The 17820-nt window shown below is 41.7% G+C and overlaps 1 protein-coding gene across 4 annotated transcripts in view; it reads left to right on the top strand.

Annotated features, from left to right (window-relative positions):
• Positions 1 to 7292, top strand: part of nup42 (nucleoporin 42) — a 32353-nt gene extending 25061 nt beyond the window's left edge. For 3 of the 4 annotated variants that reach the window (XM_085988458.1, XM_085988462.1, XM_085988461.1), the window contains 3 exons: positions 1046 to 1132; positions 4380 to 4473; positions 5658 to 7292. In XM_085988458.1, the coding sequence (XP_085844584.1) occupies positions 1046 to 1132; positions 4380 to 4473; positions 5658 to 6268 (792 nt within the window). In that variant the 3' untranslated portion in view covers positions 6269 to 7292. The remainder of the gene's footprint in view (positions 1 to 1045; positions 1133 to 4379; positions 4474 to 5657) is intronic. The other variant, XM_085988460.1, reaches the window with a different exon arrangement.
• The last annotated feature ends 10528 nt before the right edge of the window (positions 7293 to 17820 follow it).

Raw genomic sequence — 17820 nt, 5'->3', positions numbered from 1 at the left:
CAAACCACGCCAAGTTAGCAAGGCGGACCGTCGGGCTTGGAGGGTTCAAGATGTCTGGTGTTCAGGTGAGTGACGGGTGCATGAGTGCAGAGGTAAGTGTGTTTGGTGTGTGTAAAGTGTTTAAAGAAGTTTTACTTGCCTTTACAGCCTTCCTTCCTTCAGGTCTCGGGAGTCCCTCATCTCACCGGCACAGAAAGCAGAATGGCCGCGAGCTGTCAAAAGTTGCAGCATTCTGCTTTCTGTTCTGGAGAGATCTCTAAATCAGCCTGAGAGGAAGGAATTAACTTAGAGTAGAGATTGTCAGTGTTTGACAGCTTCAGAGAGCTGTCGAACGCTGATATTTCATCTGTCAAAAGCTCTTGCCAGATGAAATGTCAATCTGTGACGTCGCCTGTTGCCGGGTGGCCCCCTATTGGAGGTCAATCAAGTGAAAATCGAGTGGGTTGGCCACAAAAGCTGTAGTCACGCCTCCAGTATCAAAATCCAGCCCATGATGCGGCAATATTAAAATTGAAAATCCCAGATGCAGAAAGTGGATACTCAAAGATACTATTTGTTTAATCTATGCAACAGTAATACATTGTTAACAACTGGGAGTTTAAATCCAATCTTGGAGCAATAAATCACACCCCTGCTGGACTAGCAGTGTCACTATTTTGAAATCTAAATGGCAGGAGCATGAAAACTGGCTTAAATGCAGAAACATTGTAATCACCATTGATTTTAAGGGAGGGCGGAGCTATGATCATTACCTTCGAACTGTTTTCGGTAAGGGTAATGGCAGAGCGGTGCAAAAGTCCCAGGTTGTCATTACTCCGTTTCACGTAACTGTTGTTCAGTTCAGTTTGGATTTTCCTAAGTTCCAATAGTTGTAAAATAAAAAGATGTTTAAAATACTGCAGATAAACAAGAAACAAAAAATTATGGCTGCCAGCCGATCTTGTGCTCATACTGCTATTCACTGAATCTAAAGTAAGTGATGTGTAATGTGAAGTTTGTAATTGTTACTCTGAGATGTTCTTTAATTTGCTGTATTTTGATGTAGGTGGATTCCATTAGACAGTTATCAAATCAACAGAGAAACAGGATGCTTGAAATAAAGAAGCCAAATTCATCTGCAAGAATTTCAGTGGTAAGCTGTGATTGGGAAAAGACAGTGAAAACTCACGAGTGTAAAGTAAAATCAGCTGTTGGAAAAAATGTTATCTGTGGAAAAAACATGGATTGATTTAGATGTATGTCATTTTAAAATGTAAGAAAGAAAGAGACTGGCGGTAAGAATAATGGTGAGGCTATCAGCCCTCATTGTTATTAAGGAGAAAATCAAATAGCAGTTTCTGGCATCCGCACATGCACAGTTAAACGAGGAAATCAGGAAGCTGTTGTGAGTTGCCCAGCTCCTCCACAAGCTTCGCTATAACAATATCTCGCTGAGCGACTCGGCATTCACATACATGGAAGGGCGTGAATTTGTGGTACTTATTGTACGTACCCACTAAACACACCAGAAAAAGTTAGGTCTTATCCCTTCAGGTGTATATGAATTTTTAACGGTGTGCTAAGTCTTAATTACTGCCAAACAACACGTCTCGAACTGAAAATTTACTTTTATAAATGTGGATTCTCATTCCTTCAGATTTTATGAATTTTGGAAATTTTATAAAATACTTTTCCTTTATGTCTCTTTTATCGCTCTCTCTCTTAATCCCATCTTTCTTTCCCTCTTGTTACTTTGCTTTCCGTACATGATTTTACATTGAATTAAATATTCTAACTTGCACTTACTGGTTTAGACTCAGTAAGGATTTTCCAATCTGATTGGTTAAAGAGATACACAGTTGTTTGCCCTGTTCACACAGGTCCCGGATCCCCTGTAGAAGGCGCCGTGTTCTTTTGGCTTTCTAATACCCGCAAGTTGCAGTGAAAAAGCCCCACAATGTCTGTGGGCAAGTGTAATTGCAATGAATGGCGAGCACCATTCGTTCGCCACTGACTGCAAAATCCGGGCTGTTGCGTTTATGTAGCACTTTATCATGCCTTTTAAAAAGGACCCAAAGTCCATCGCATACAATTAATTACTTTGAAGTGAAATCACTATTTATGTAGACAAATGCCATAGCTGTTCTACACATCAAGATCCCACAAACAATGACAAGATGAATGACCAGTTAATCTGTTTTTTATGGTGTTTGATAAAGTTGGAATATTGGCAAGGACACTAGGAGAATCCGGTATTCCTCTTCGAATAATGCCAAGGGTCCTTTTTTAATGTCGACTTGAACAGGTGCCTGGAGGCTTGGTTTAATGCCTCACCTAAAGGATAGCATCTCTGGCAATGCAGTTGCTCCCTCAATGCTAGAATGTAAATCGAGACTATGTGCTCAAGTCCTAGGGTGGGGTTTGACCCTAAATCCTTCTGACGGGTGGGAATGCTACCAACTGAGACGAGATGGCTTTGGCATGTAACTTTTCTTGAAGACCACATTAATAAATTGTAACATAAAAACACTAGATGTAAAGAAAGATTATACTTAGTATAAAACAGTAATCAAATTAATTAATTAAAATTATTTGTAGAAGTTGTTAACAATAGAACTATCTAATACCTAGAAGGACAAGGGCAGCAGGCGCATGGGAACACCATCACCTCCAAATTTCTCTCCAAGTCGCACACCATCCTGACTTGGGAATATATTGCCGTTCCTTCATTGTCGCTGGGTCAAAATCCTGGAACTCCCTATCAGTACTGTGAGAGTACCTTTGCCACACGGACTGCAGTGGTTCAAGAAGGCGGCTCACCATCACCTTCTCAAGAGCAACTAGGGATGGCAATTAGGCCACGCCAGCGACACCCACATCCCATGAATGATTTTTTTTTAAAAAGCATCAATAGGATTTTCTTGAAGAAATTAACTTTGTTTTTCATGATTCCACTTTAATGTTCCAGTCAGTTAACAAGATGAGTTATAGGAGCACAGGAATTGCTGGAGAATAAAAGACTACGGTCCATCTAGTTCACCTTATACCATCCTGATAATCACAAGATAGAATGATAATGGAGTTGTTAACTAATCCTAGCAATCAGTTTTCATAGAAAAGTTTTAATTATAAGCAGAAGTAGACTTTCCAATACTGGAGACAAACTGGTCACTAGCAGATTTAGTGCCCACTGCACCCTTAAATGTACTTTTTGATCAATTAATTATTTTTTGTAAATGATTTTTTTGTAGTGTGCAGATAATCACACACCATATTAAACCAATCTAACACTGAGTGAATCAACTTCTCAAAATGTTTTTTTTTTTTTTTTAAAGAAAAAGAATCCCACTGACCACGCTACTGAGATCAGGAACTTGCCATCTGTGGCTCAGATGAATGATCATACCGTCAACTATTTTATGACGTAGCACATTGAAGTACCAAACCATTGCTTTACTGCAAGTTTGGAATAATCACCTCTTTCTTTCTTCTCTTTCACATCAAGGTACAAACCCTCACTGTTGTGTAATAGAACACTTTTTCTGCTTTTCTCACCTGACCATTCCCGGTTCTGATATTGCATGGACCAGATGTAGAGTTAAACGCTCTCTGCTGTGACAATGTGCTCTAATCCCACCCTTAGAAAAGGTTTCCCAACTACAGTATTGTGAACTTTTCTGCTTCCCACATACATCACTATATGACCGTTCATGAATTTTAGTCTTGTACTGAATTCTGAGAAACTCATTCTTCAGGCTAAATTAAATTCTCTGCTCCACTCCCACTCTGATCTCTTGATCCTCGGCCTCCTACACTGTTCCAATGAAGCTCAACGTAAGCTTGAGGAACAGCACCTCATCTTTCTATTAGGCATTTTGCAGTCTTTATAGCCTTCTGAACTCAACATTGAGTTGAACAATTTCAGATCATAACCTCTGCCCCCATTTTTTTTGGCGACAGCTGTTGATGATTCTGCTATTCCCATTTACACCTCTTCTAGACCCATCTTTTGTTCCTTTACTTGTCCCATTACCATTCCCTTTCGTCTCGCACCATCATCCCTTTTGTCATTTAATCTCTCCTGTCCTCCACCCTATCACAGACCTTCCCTTTTGTTCTTTCCTCCCCTCCCCACTTTCCCTGCCCCTGCACTTGCTTAAAACCTGTTACATCTCTCTAACTTTTTCCAGTTCTGATGAGAGGTCATCGCCTTGATACGTTAACACGGTTTCTCTCTACACAGATGCTGTCTGACCCGCTAAGTATTATCCAGCATTTTCTATTTTTATTGTAGGAAAATAATTCCCCAGTACAGCATAAGTGGAGTCTGTTATTACGATTTCTTCTATTTGAGGAACTTTTTGAAGTATAGCTTGTGTTTTCTTTCTCTGCTCCTCCAGAGTACTGAATTGAGGAAGCCTAACCAACAGAAAGCTGCACTAGGATTTGGTGGAGTGCAAACTTCAACCTTTGGCTCATCAGGTGAGAGTTCAGGTACTATCCCTATAGAAAAGCTTGAGCAATAAATGTGCTGTACTTCTGTAAAATAGAAAGCTTATGGGTTTTGTTAATTGCTGAAAAGTGATGGTGTTAATTTTTTGTGTCAATTTACAAGCTGCCACTTGACTAAAAAGCTAGAAAATTTACTGTGTCTCTCGTCACCATGCTAGTGCTTCTTTTACCTGCTTTGACTGGTTAGATATGAATTTATAAGAAGTTTATTGTACTAAAAAAAACGGAGTCACAGTTATCCTTCTGAGTAATACAACAATATTTCTGCAACAAAATGTTTAAAATTAACCTAATGCTGGGGTCTGTGACTCATGGAATTGTGTGGGGGCCTGCTGTGGATCTGTGCAGTTTACATCATTCATACATGATGTGGGGAGACGCATCTAGTATATAATAAAACTTGTCCTTGATACTTAACAACGTGACCAGATAGCCACTGATGGGAAGAATATATTCCAAGGGGATCAGGGCAGATTAAACCAAAACATTAAGGAATTATAGGTGGATTTTAACATGGATATTAATGTACGGTAGGAATATTGTTTGTTTCAGAAAAAGGGCCTGCCTATCAATTTACTCATCGGTGGCACAAAGCCTAACCGCACTAACACAAGTAAACTAATTTGCAGTGGAAGTATAGTATAGAATTTTACAGCAGAGGTAGGTCATTTGACCCATCACTTATGTGTCAGCTCTCAAAGAGCTATTCATTTAATCCTTTCTCCTCATAGCTTTTTAAAAATATTTTTCAAATATTTATCCACTTCTCTTTTCAAAGCTGTTACAGATTCTGCTTCCACCACTGTTTTCATATATAAAAATTATGCTTCTATTCTTTGCTATTGTAGATTAGTTTACTCATCTCAGTGCTGTACTGAAACTATTTAAGGGTGATTCTAAATTGGTTAAGAAAAGGGCAGGTTTTCGACATTATGTGAACTGCACCAAGTATTGTTGAAGTAAATAAAACTTCTGGAACTTTTATTTGTGAGACACTCTCATTTTTCTCTTGCTTAGTTTCCCAAGCCAATTTTTTGTGTGACCTGTGACACTAATGAATAGGTTTTAAGTAAAGTAATCCTGAGCTTGTATGCGATTTGCGAGATCTACCTCCATGGTGGTTTACCGAAACTGCATGTCTTACTCACATTTGTTTGTTTCCAAAGGTTTTGCCTCGAGCACTGCAAGCGGCAACGCATTTAGCTTCAAACCCAGTGCTGGATTAGGAAATACTACAGCAACCTCGGGGTTTGGAAGCTCTTCAGCACCTTCCGTTCCTCCTCTGTCGGGATTTGGAACCAAACCAGTTCCTTCCTCTTCAGCGTTTGGAAACACATCTACATTTGGAGCTCCCACTACCACAGCAGCTTCAGTCTCTGCTGTGTTTGGTACTCCTGCAACCAGTTCTACTCCCGGTACCTCTGTGTTTGGAAGCTCTGCTCCATTTGGAAGCAACTCAACAGCTTCCAGTGGTTTTGGCAGTTCTGCATCTACCTCTGCACCTACATCCTCAGCATTTGGGAGCACTGTAAAAGCAACAACAAATGCTTTTGGGGGCACTGCAGCAACAACAACAAATACTTTTGGGGGCACTGCAGTACCTGTATCTCAGCCCCAAAACACTTCTGCAAACAATAACATGGTCAGTGGATGTGATAAATTGTATACGCCCCGGACAGAGCTCTCAGCAGATGACCTACGAGAGTTTGAAGCAAAGAAGTTCACACTAGGAAGGATCCCTTTAAGGCCACCACCCATTGAACTCCTGAATGTGTAAATCTGACTGACATTAAGTGTAAGTGTATTGACTCGTTCCCATGGTCTTTCATTGAATAATGTAGCTGCAATTAGTACAAATTAAGCTTTCTGAATTTATGTTTTAATCCTTGGCAAATTTGCTACTATCAGCAATAGTAGGGATTTAACATTGTAATAATTTATTGGAGAAATTATTGTTGCTTTCTCTCCCCTCTTTCCATCTCTTTCCTTCACCTTCTCCGCCCCAAAATTCTCACACATTTGTGTCAACTCCGTCATTCTGATTGGAAATGTCTGAATAAACACATCATCGATATTTCCATATCTTCAGAAATATGTGCTGACCAGGATGAGGTGTGCCTCCTGATAGATGGTTCATTTGTACCAGTTAATGGGCAATCCTAAAATCAGCTGAAAGCTGGAAAAAATGAATATATTGATGAGAGTGAGGAATGTTGGATGCTGCTGGAGCTGTTACTGCAAGATTGGAAACAAAATAGTTTCACCTTTTATTAACTCCAAGTGTTAGTCAAAACATATCTTGGGCTACCCATAGGATAAATTATTTCAACTGGACAGGAAAGATTTATATTATGTATCCAGGTTTCTATATAAAAAAGCACCATGGGTATAAATGAATAACTACCATATATATACATAATAATCTGTGCACTATACATTTTTAATACTGATACTATGTACAATATCTGTTGTATGTACTAGACTGAGCCAAGATATTAAACCTTTTAAATGCTTAAAATTATTCCAATGCGAACTTGGATAACATTTTACAAAAACAATTTCTTTTAAATGTCATGTTTTATAAATATGCACATTAGGAGTGATTCCACATTCTGGTGCTTCCTGGGAACACTGGATCATGTAATTATCCCTATTAAGTAATGTATAAAATAAATTTGCCAGTGGTGTTCTATATATCTATCAAAATGTGATAATCATCCGTTCCCACAATCCTTGCTGTATTTTTATTTCTTTTGAGTCTTTTATGATTGTGAATTTGAAGAATATATAATTTAAATATTCATTCTTGTGACTCTAATTATTGCTTGGCTGCCGGTTCTATACCTGTGCACTCCGAAGGAATAGAAGGGAAAAACAATTATTTTATAGAGCGATTTTAACACATTACCAGGAAGTCTCAAAGCCCTTCGCAATCAATGAATTATTAATGAATAAATGGTTTTATGAGTGTCCATCTACTCTTTTATGCAGAGGTTTTTTTTGCTTATTTTTCTGCTTTTGATATCTTTATGTACAAACTGTGATATTTAGCAAATCAGAATAAAGTTCCAAGTACAGAAATAATTTTATAGTGTCTGTGTTTATGGTTTTATACTGTTGTAGTACAAGAACATTTATGAATCGAGTTGGGTCAAATTGTGGGTGATTTATCAGGTGAGAAATGATCTTGGAGAGAGGAAACACAAATATTTGTTCCTCATTCACCTTGTAAAGGTCTGTAAGCATGCGATTCACTTTGTTTCATTAAAGGCTACAACCTTTCTGATTTAGATTTTGACTGATTTGTTTCCCCCTCGTTTTTTTCAAACAAATTATCTACCTGCAATAGGAGTTCCAAGGAATTATGTGTGTGCATCCCCATGTGTCTCTGTTCATCCACATCCTTCAGCATCTTTCTATTGTGTGCACTGTACGCTCACTAATTTTTCCTCCCAAAATGCATTACCTCGCGATTTTCTGCACAAATGCAGAAATGCGCGAAGTGATACATTTTGGTAGGAAGAACAAGGAGAGGCAATATAAACTAAAGGGGGTGCTTGAACAGAGACACCTGGGGGTATATGTGCACAAATTCGTTGAAGGTGGCAGGACAGGTTGAGAAAGTGATTTTAAAAAAGCATACGGGATACTGGGCTTCATAAATCGAGGCATAGAGTACAAAAGCAAGGAAGTTATGATGAACCTTTGTTAAACACTGGTTCGGCCTCAACTGGAGTATTGTGTGCAATTCTGGACACCGCACTTTAGGAAGGATGTGAAGGCCTTAGAGAGGGTGCAGCAAAATTATGAGAATGGTTCCAGGGATGAGGGACTTCAATTGCGTGGATAGACTGGAGAAGCTGGGGTTGTTCTCCTTAGAGCAGAGAAGGTTGAGAAGAGATTTGGTAGAGGTGTTCAAAACCTTGAGGGGTCTGGACAGAGTAGATATAGGGAAACTGTTCACATTGGTGGAAGGGTCGAGAACCAGAGGACACTGATTTAAGGTGATTGGCAGAAGAACCAAAGGTGACATGAGGAAAAACGTTTTTACGCAGCGAGTTGCTAGGATCTGAAATGCACTGCCTTGAGAGGGTGGTGGAGGCAGATTCAATCGTGGCTTTCAAAAGGGAATTGGATAAGTACCTGAAGGAAAAAAAATTTGCAAGGCTACGAGGAAAGGGTGGGGGAGTGGGAGTAGCTGAAGTGCTCTTGCAGAGAGCTGGCATAGGTTCGATGGGCCGACTGGCTTCCTGTGCTGTAACCATTCTATGATCAATTGCATCTACCATTTTTCTGCTACCCGTTCAGCTAATCTGTCTACATCCTCAAAGTATTTTACAGTTCATTTTGCTGTTTGCCAAACGGCCTTTTATGCCATCAGCAAATTTTGATACTGTGCTCCCTATATCCAAATCATCTATATGCACCAAGAGCAAAAGTGTACCCAGCACTAGCCCCTGGAGTGCACGACTTCCAACTTTTCTCCAATCTGAGAAGCACCCTTTAACCTCAGCTCGTGGTTTACTGCCCGTCAACCAACTTTCTATCCATACTGCTACATGTCCTCTTGTAGCATATGCTTGTATTTTGATATCTGGTCTCCAGTGAGACATTAATTGAATGCCTTGTAAAAATCCATACACACTGCATCACTTTTTCCTATCAAATCAGTCATTTCTTCAAACAAACCTCTAAAATTTGAAGAACATGTCAGGTCTTTAACAAAATACCTGCTGACTGTCCTTGATTAACCCTTGCATTTCTAAATACTAATTTGATCTCAAATTATGGATTCTATGGCCTAGAAATTGAGTGGGGTTAGCGCCCAATTAGAGGCGCTAGAGGGCCTTGCGCCGGAATTATAGCCGCTTCGGAAATTGATTTGGGCCCTACCATCGGCGTTAGCCAGTAGCGCTGCGCCGGCACCGATGACGTCATCGGTGTGCGCAGCGTCCCGGTTGCCGTGGTAACGCGGCCGGACGCCGAAATTCAGTTGCGGCCGCCTCGCCCGTGGCAGCCGCAACCAACGATTTTTCAAAAGTTTCTTGCTGGACTTAGCGCCGGCGCATTAAGGTGGCGCGGCGGCCGGCCGCTTTCCCGGCGGCCGCCTGCCCGCACCTCCCTCCCCGGACTCCTCCACCACCCCCCCGCGGCACAGATGTGTGTGGGCCTCAAGCCCGGCACTTCTCCGAGGTGCCGGGCTCATTTTTCGTGCGATTCCACCGGCCAGCGGTCGGCTGCAGGCAGCTCCTCCTTAACAGAAGGAGGAGGCCTGCAGTACCCCAGCCTGCCGCACCGCATCGGGTGCCGCAGCGGGGGATTAGCGCCGCAATCCTGCATTCAGCGCCCATTGCGAGGCGCTGACACCCTCCATTAGCGCCTGCAGCCCTCTGGGCGCGGCGCAGCTGAATTTTTGGTGGGCGCAGCGGCAATTAACGCTGGCGCTAAATTTCGGGCGCTACAGCCCTGGCGGAGGCAAACTCAATTTCTAGGCCTAAGTGTTGCGTGCAGACCGCCATGGTCTGCTCTTGGCCATCTTCCGTCAAGGATGAAAAGCCCAAAATGTTAGCCTTTGCTAGTTACAATTTAATCCTCTGATACTAGGGATCAGCCTTGTGACTTAGGTTTGCACTTTCTCCAGGACTTGAATATCTCCTTTGTATCTTGGTGATCAAAATTGGACATTGTAGTCAAGTTACAATCTGACCAGAGCACTGCATTGTTTTAGTATGGCATCCTGTGATTGGTACTCCACAGTTTTGGTTATACAGTTTAGCATTATATTTGCTTTATTTATTGCTGTTGCACACTGACTGGATTTTTTAAGCACAGAGTCTGCACACTAAGAAGAGGAAATGGAACCAAAGTGAGCATGTAGTGCTGCACTTTGTACCTCGTGATTTAAAAAAAAACATCTGTGGCATTGGTAATGAATGTTTAGGAGAAATGGCCATTAACCCAAGAGACTGCAGTAATCTTATCATTGGAACTGTGCATGTTAATTTAGTTCCTTGGACTTTCTGACTCAGTATCTGCTCTAAACCAGTTCTTCTGAATGGCATCACCAAGATTCACTGCTTGAGAAAAATGTTTTAATACCGATGGTGAAACTTTCATTTTAAAATCCAAAGTATGCATCCAGTGCCTGTCTGCACTCTCTGAAATATAAATTGAACTGGAGCTAGTGTTTGTCCACTAAACTTATTTTGCAAGATTCAGCAGTCAATATGTTTTGAAGTTTCTGCTGCTGTTGAAAAATACTACTGGTCTATATCTTATATTTTCAAACTTGCCCCTTTCCTGTCTTTCTGCATGTAATCATTACCACTGAAGACTATCAGCATTTCTCCTTCTCAATATTACATTCATTACAGTACATTAGAGTGAACATTTTTTGATTTAAGACATGACACAGTTTTTGGTTTGGTGTTTAAAATCTTAGAAAATCATGGTGTGTGAAATTTGAGGCTGTGGAAAATTGTTTCTAATTTTCCTCACTTGTACATCTGCCAAGATGGTAATATTCTGCGTCCGAAGATCATAAATGATGACGTGATTAGTAATATAATCTGCTTAGCTACTAAATGACGGACTTTGAGTTTGAACAGTGATTTTTCAGCCCATAGGATCAATTTTCCAGATGTGACAATTAACCCAAAAAGATCTAATTTTACAGTCTCAGTAGTGTGGATGTGATGCGCTATCAATTACTCATAAAAGACTGAGAGTTAGAAGAGTAACTAAAGGCTTTTATTAACAACAGAATGGAGGTCTGCCTCGCGTGGTCGACCGGTCCAGGGTACAAAGGGCTGGGGAGCAGTCACCTTTATACTAGGACCTGTGGGAGGAGTCAGCCGAGGCATGTCCAGGCATGTACACAGTGGAATACAAACAGGACAAACAGGAATACAAACAGTGGTTTACCACAGGATGTTCCAAAATTAATTTAAATATGTTCTAAAGATTTTATTAGGAGCTAGAGAAAATAATAGCTGGAGAATTTTTTTCTCTCAGAGGGTCGTGAGTCTTTGGAACTCTCTTCCTCAGGGCGGTGGAAGCAGAGTCTTTGAATATTTTTAAGGTGGAGGTAGATAGATTCTTGGTAAGCAAAGGGGGTGAAAAGTTATTGGAGGTAAGCGGGAATGTGCAGTAATCGGATCAGCCATGATCTTATTGAATGGCGGAGCAGGCTCGAAGGGCCAAGTGGCCTACTCCTGCTCCTAATTCGTATGTTCGTATGTATGTAATATGCGAGCTCCATTTCTAATTTCACGTGCACAAAATCATCAAAAGTCCCAAGTATCAAGCATTTAATTCAGACTATGCCTTTTTGTAGCATTGCCAGTGCTTTATGACTCCTACTTGCTTTTACTGGTATGGCCTTGCACTGAACAAAATGAAGGCATAATGAAGTAGCTAATCATCCCAGCAAACCACACAGACTCTCAACACATATCAGTTCTCTGTTCAATCAACCTCCGTGATGGTAAAATAAACACAGAAAATGATGGACACGCTAAGCAGATTGGGCAGCATCTGTGGAGAGAGGAAGATAGAGTTAATGTTTAAACTATTTGTCAGAAGCAGCTGGTCAGGCTGCAGTGGCGATAGGCCATCAATCTGAAATGTTAATCCTACCTTTTCTCCACAGATTCTGCCTAACCTGCTGAATGTTGTTTTTATTTCAGATTTGCAGCAACTGCAGTATTTTACTTTTTGCTTTATGATGGTGTTTGTCTGAAACAGACAATGACTAAGAATAAAATGCATCATTGCTCCTTAATGCATATATTACAAAACGGTGTACACACAAGATATTGGCCTAGAATTTGCTGGAAAAATAATGCCGAATTAAATACGCACACCGATACTAGTGTATTAAAAAAATCCAACAACTTGTAGCGAGGAAGAGATATGGCGTGAGTTGTGAATCGCTACAAATTGCTGAACAATTTGCGCTGCTTTGCCGTTAGCCTCGCAAAAACGGGAGCTTGCCATCAACCTCCCCATGAGTTTCAAGAAATTACTACATTTATGCTGTTAAAACAAATTAAACTCGCAGCTGAATGTTAGGGCTGGTATTTCACAATGTGAGGACCTTCTTAATGACGAGATTTATGTTCTGCAATGCCACTCAACCTTGGAGGCCCAAAACGGGAATAACTGAAGCTGAAGTCTCGTGCAGGTAGGAAATTGTTCCTCGAGGTTTTAAAAATTCTTACTTTTCCTTTCTGTCTCTTTTTTCTCCCTTAATACAATCTTACCCTCTTTCTGTATTTGATTTGACTCTAATTCACTCTATTTTTGTCTCCATTGTTCCTGTTACTTTATCCTTAAATTTCATTGGTTAAGGAGATTGTTGGTCCCGTCGTGCACCAAGGTCCCAGGTGCCCCGTTGGCCTTGCTATTATCAGCTCGCAATTCCAGCAATTTGCAGCACAAAACAATTTCGAGCTAAAGGATGAAGAGAAAAATCTAACAAATGGGGTACACCGCAAGATGCCCCTTTGGAGCAAATTCTGAATAATTGTAAATGGTATATTGCATTAACTCATTGTTTTGTTTTGTGTAATTTACTTATTTGCCCCTCTAGCACTAAGTTCAGTAGCCCAATCTAACTTTTTAATTATCTTGCATCCTCCATATAACTCAGCACCAAATACATATGAAAGTTATCCTGTTGTTCAAAAGTAAAAACAGATTTCATGGCTTAAATAAATGTTGCAGTATATTACATCCCTGTGCAAACTTCTTGTCCTCATTTGGTTTCAATGAAAATGAATCGTGAAGACAACATAATGATAATGATGTCTTTGGTTTTGAGTGTATTGTCAAAATTTACATCAAGCAAATCAGGGATGGTTCTTGGCACTATTGGTGGTCCTCCACTGATGTTCAGAACTGCTTCTCTTGCAAAATTGTATCTGTTCACTGGGGTTTTGTTAAATATTATGTAACCCCTTCACGGTTCTCTAGATATATGTGAGATGTGGTCTCTGTTGTAGACAGTATTCTATAGTCCAGTAAGGAGATCACTACTACAATGGCTTAATTCTAATTATCTTACTTTATAGTTTTAACGTCAGACAGTATAAGAAGATTACGGGTCAATGACCTAAATTAGACATTTGCATACATTAGAATGAATCTAGACATAATAAACATACAGTCTCCATTTATATGGATTCAAAGGAGAATCTGTCCCTGTGTCCAAATTCGAGTGCACTCTTTCGTTGGCGCGCTTAAGTTGGAGCTCATGGTATGTATAATGTCTGCAAGACTTACGACTCCGAACCCCTTCGTTGAATTCTCTTCACGATCACTGAATCCCACTTTGAGTTCTGGATGCAGAGCTACTAATACGAAGGGCGGTGGCCGAGTTTGGAAGCCCGGGACGGGATGCGGCAGCCATTTGCCTCCTGAGCCCTCTCTTCTTTCAGTCGCTCCCGTTTCCCGCTCGAAAAACCCGACTCCACCCCTTCCTCCTGGGGTTTCTGCCTGGAGACTGCGTAGCCTCACTGTCTGCAACAGTTGATACTGGTGCAGAATTATGGAAAGTCTGCTCTTAGCCACATTGTGTCCTTAAAAGTTCTTGCCGTACCTTCACATGGGCAACTTTAACCCAGGGATTTATAACAATGATAATACAGTGTCTAAATTAAAGATTGATAACCATACTTAGCGTACATAACATTTCCAGTGGGTATTACACTCCCCCTACCAAATATAGGCATGTCCCCATGACTAATGAACTTTACACATAAGTGGTTGCATGCTTCCCAACCATCTATAAAGGGAGGTAACATATCGAACCGTAGGGGCTATCATTACACTTGGCACTCCTAGTGTACTGTATGTCAATCTTTCAGGAACCTTCTTAACTCGCTGTGAGCTCCTTATTTCGGATACCCGGTCTTCAGTTCCTTCAACTACGTTGGAGGCGTTGGTTCCTTTGTTATCATGCCTTTCAGTCTCTTTTATCTCCTTCTCGGAAGCATCTGGTTCTTCCCAGACCATGTCCAAGTCTGAGCTAAATGGTTCAGACAATTCATCCAGATTCTGTCTTATGCGTCTTTCTGGGAGGTCGTACCATAGATCCCATTCTTCATCTTCCGACTCATCAGGTTCCTCATGATCCACACACTGTGTCATGGGTTTTCTGTCTTCTGGAACAAAGTTTTCCTGGTTTCTCGTTTTTTTCCTCCTTCTTCTCTGCAGGGTTCTCCTACTAGGTGTCGGCTCATTATCCGCTGGCGGATCCAGACGCACTTGCTGTCCCAATGGCAGGATATGATTCCGGAGCAGTATTTTTATGGGTCCATTCCCACCTGCAGATTTTAGCCGAAACACAGGTAGTTGTGACATTTGACTTTCAACAATGTAAGGTGTAGAAGCCCAGCGGTCTGCTAACTTATGTTTCCCTTGAAGTCCTAGGTTCCGTATGAGAACTCGGTCACCAGGCATGAGTTGGGAAAAACGGATCGTCTGGTCATACCTCTGCTTATTTCCTTTATTCTGTTTGGCAGAAACAGACTCAGCAAGTTCATAAGCAGCTTGCAATTCCTTTCTCATGTCAGATACATACTTGAGGTAAGTTCTCTGTGATGTGCCATCACTGGATACTCCGAAACACAAATCCACCGGCATCCTCGCTTCATGTCCAAACATGAGGTAGTACGGTGAAAAACCAGTAGCGTCATTTCGGGTACAATTATAAGAATGAACAAGATGTCCAATGTGCCGACTCCACTTGTTCTTTTGCTTTGAATCCAGCGTTCCAAGCATGTCTAACAAAGTACGGTTAAACCGCTCAGGTTGAGGATCTCCCTGAGGATGGTATGGAGTTGTTCTTGACTTCTCAATCCCGAGCATGGACAACAACTCATGTATAAGTCTACTTTCAAAGTCTCTACCTTGATCACTGTGTATTCGCTTTGGCAGTCCATAGTGGATGAAGTATTTCTCCCACAACACTTTGGCAACGGTGGATGCTTTCTGATCCTTTGTGGGAAAAGCTTGGGCGTAGCGAGCATAATGATCTGTAATGACCAAGACATTTGCGGTATTGCTGGAATCGGGTTCGATGGACAGAAAATCCATACAGACAAGGTCTAGAGGTCCATCACTTTGCATGTGAAACAGAGGAGCAACTCTTTTAGGTAAAGTCTTTCTCTGGACACGACGTGCACAGGACTTGCAGAACTCCTCAACCGCAGACTTCATACGCGGCCAATAGAATCTGTCCTTGACCAACCCCTAGGTCTTATCTACTCCCAGATGACCTGCGTCATCATGCAAAGACTTCATCACTATTTCCCTGTACTTTTCAGGCAGGACCAACTGTGAATGACATGGTTTAGTGGGTGGGTGAGTGATTCTACATAACACTCCCTCTTTAATTTCCAAGTGGTCCCATTCTCTTAGGAGCAGACGACAGTCAGGATGTTTTGATTTGTCGATCTGTGTAATATCACCCAGACGGAGAGCTGAAAACACCTCATGAATACAGGGATCCTCCTGTTGTGCTTTGGATATTTCAGATGAACACAACATGGGTAAGTTTTGTACATCCAAACTGGAAAGGTTGCAAAATGCCTGGGGAACAGCATGCATTGACGCTCCCAAGTGGTCAATCTCTCGGGCATGAAATGACTTCTTTGGTCCAGATACCACGGACATCTGACACATTACTTTCACATCTGCTGAAGCAACATCTTTCCACTCTGGTTTCTGGTAGTGTGGGCGACGAGACAGAGCATCTGCGTCAATGTTCTGGTTCCCAGGTCTGTACCTGAGACTAAAGTCGTAAGCAGATAGTGCAGCAAGCCAGCGGTGGCCGGCGGCATCAAGTTTTGCCGAAGTCAACACATAGGTTAATGGATTATTGTCTGTCCTCACTTCAAACTTCGCTCCATACAGATAATCCTGCAGCTTATCCACCACCCCCCACTTCAACACCAAGAATTCTAGCTTATGAGCTGGGTAGTTACGCTCTGATGGCGTAAGACTGCGACTGATGAACGCTACAGGTCTCAGCCCTGCTCCTTGGTCCTGATACAACACACCACCCAACCCTTCTTGACTGGCATCCACGTGTAGCACATATGGCAGCTGTGGGTTTGCAAAAGCCAACACGGGGGCTTGAGTAAGACTTTGCTTTAAGGTGTGGAAGGCCTCTTCGCATTTCTCATCCCATCTAACACCAAAAGGCTCAGAGGGTTTGAAGTAGTCCTTGTTCTCTTTACCTTTAGCCTTTTTCTTCCTCTCGGCTGGTGGGAGGTAACCAGCCAGCAGCTGATTCAGAGGATGGGCCACTTTGGAGTAATCCTGCACAAAGCGCCTGTAATATCCGCAGAACCCAAGAAATGACCGCAAGGCAATCATTGTGTTCGGTTTGGGCCATGTGGCAACAGCTTCGATCTTGGATGGATCTGTGGCTACTCCATCCTGTGATACAATATGCCCCACATAGGATACGGATGTTTGGCAAAACTGACACTTGTCCAATGATAGCTTGATGTAAGAAGTCACACAACACCAGGTTATAGTCCAACAGCTTTATTTGAAATCACAAGCTTTCGGAGCGCTGCTCCTTCTTCAGGTGAAGTGGAGAAATGCATAAAGACACAGCTTATATAGTCAGAGAATCATGTCAGATGTTTACAGGTAACCTTGCCAACTGCCATTTATCACACCTCGGCAGAGAGATAATCACAGCAGTCAAAGGTGTGAATGGTGTCCAAACAGGTCAGTCAGGGAAACATTACATCAAAGAACAATGAGGTGGGGTCACAAGGGGTCAAATATTGCAGATGCTGGGGTCTAACAGATGTAATGTTTCCCTGACTGACCTGTTTGGACACCATTCACACCTTTGACTGCTGTGATTATCTCTCTGCCGAGGTGTGATAAATGGCAGTTGGAAAGGTTACCTGTAAACATCTGACATGATTCTCTGACTATATAAGCTGTGTCTTTATGCATTTCTCCACTTCACCTGAAGAAGGAGCAGCGCTCCGAAAGCTTGTGATTTCAAATAAAGCTGTTGGACTATAACCTGGTGTTGTGTGACTTCTTACATTTGTCCACCCCAGTCCAACTCCGGCATCTCCACACAATGATAGCTTGAGACCTTCCTCCTCCAGGCGACCAAGCACTTTCAGCAACCGAGCTTCGTGTTCTTCAAGGGTTGCCCCAAACACAATGATATCATCCAAGTACACCAATACTTCGAGCAAGTTCATGTCCCCAACTGTTTGTTCCATTATTCTTTGAAAAGTTGCTGGAGCGCCTGAAACTCCCTGTGGCATCCTTTCAAATTGGTAGAAC

This window comes from Somniosus microcephalus, chromosome 5 (assembly GCF_052327205.1).
Source record: "Somniosus microcephalus isolate GS21.2 chromosome 5, FLI_Smic_1.0, whole genome shotgun sequence".
Taxonomy (NCBI): domain Eukaryota; kingdom Metazoa; phylum Chordata; class Chondrichthyes; order Squaliformes; family Somniosidae; genus Somniosus; species Somniosus microcephalus.
Note: the sequence above shows the minus strand (reverse complement) of the source record. Positions and strands in the feature narration are given on the sequence as shown.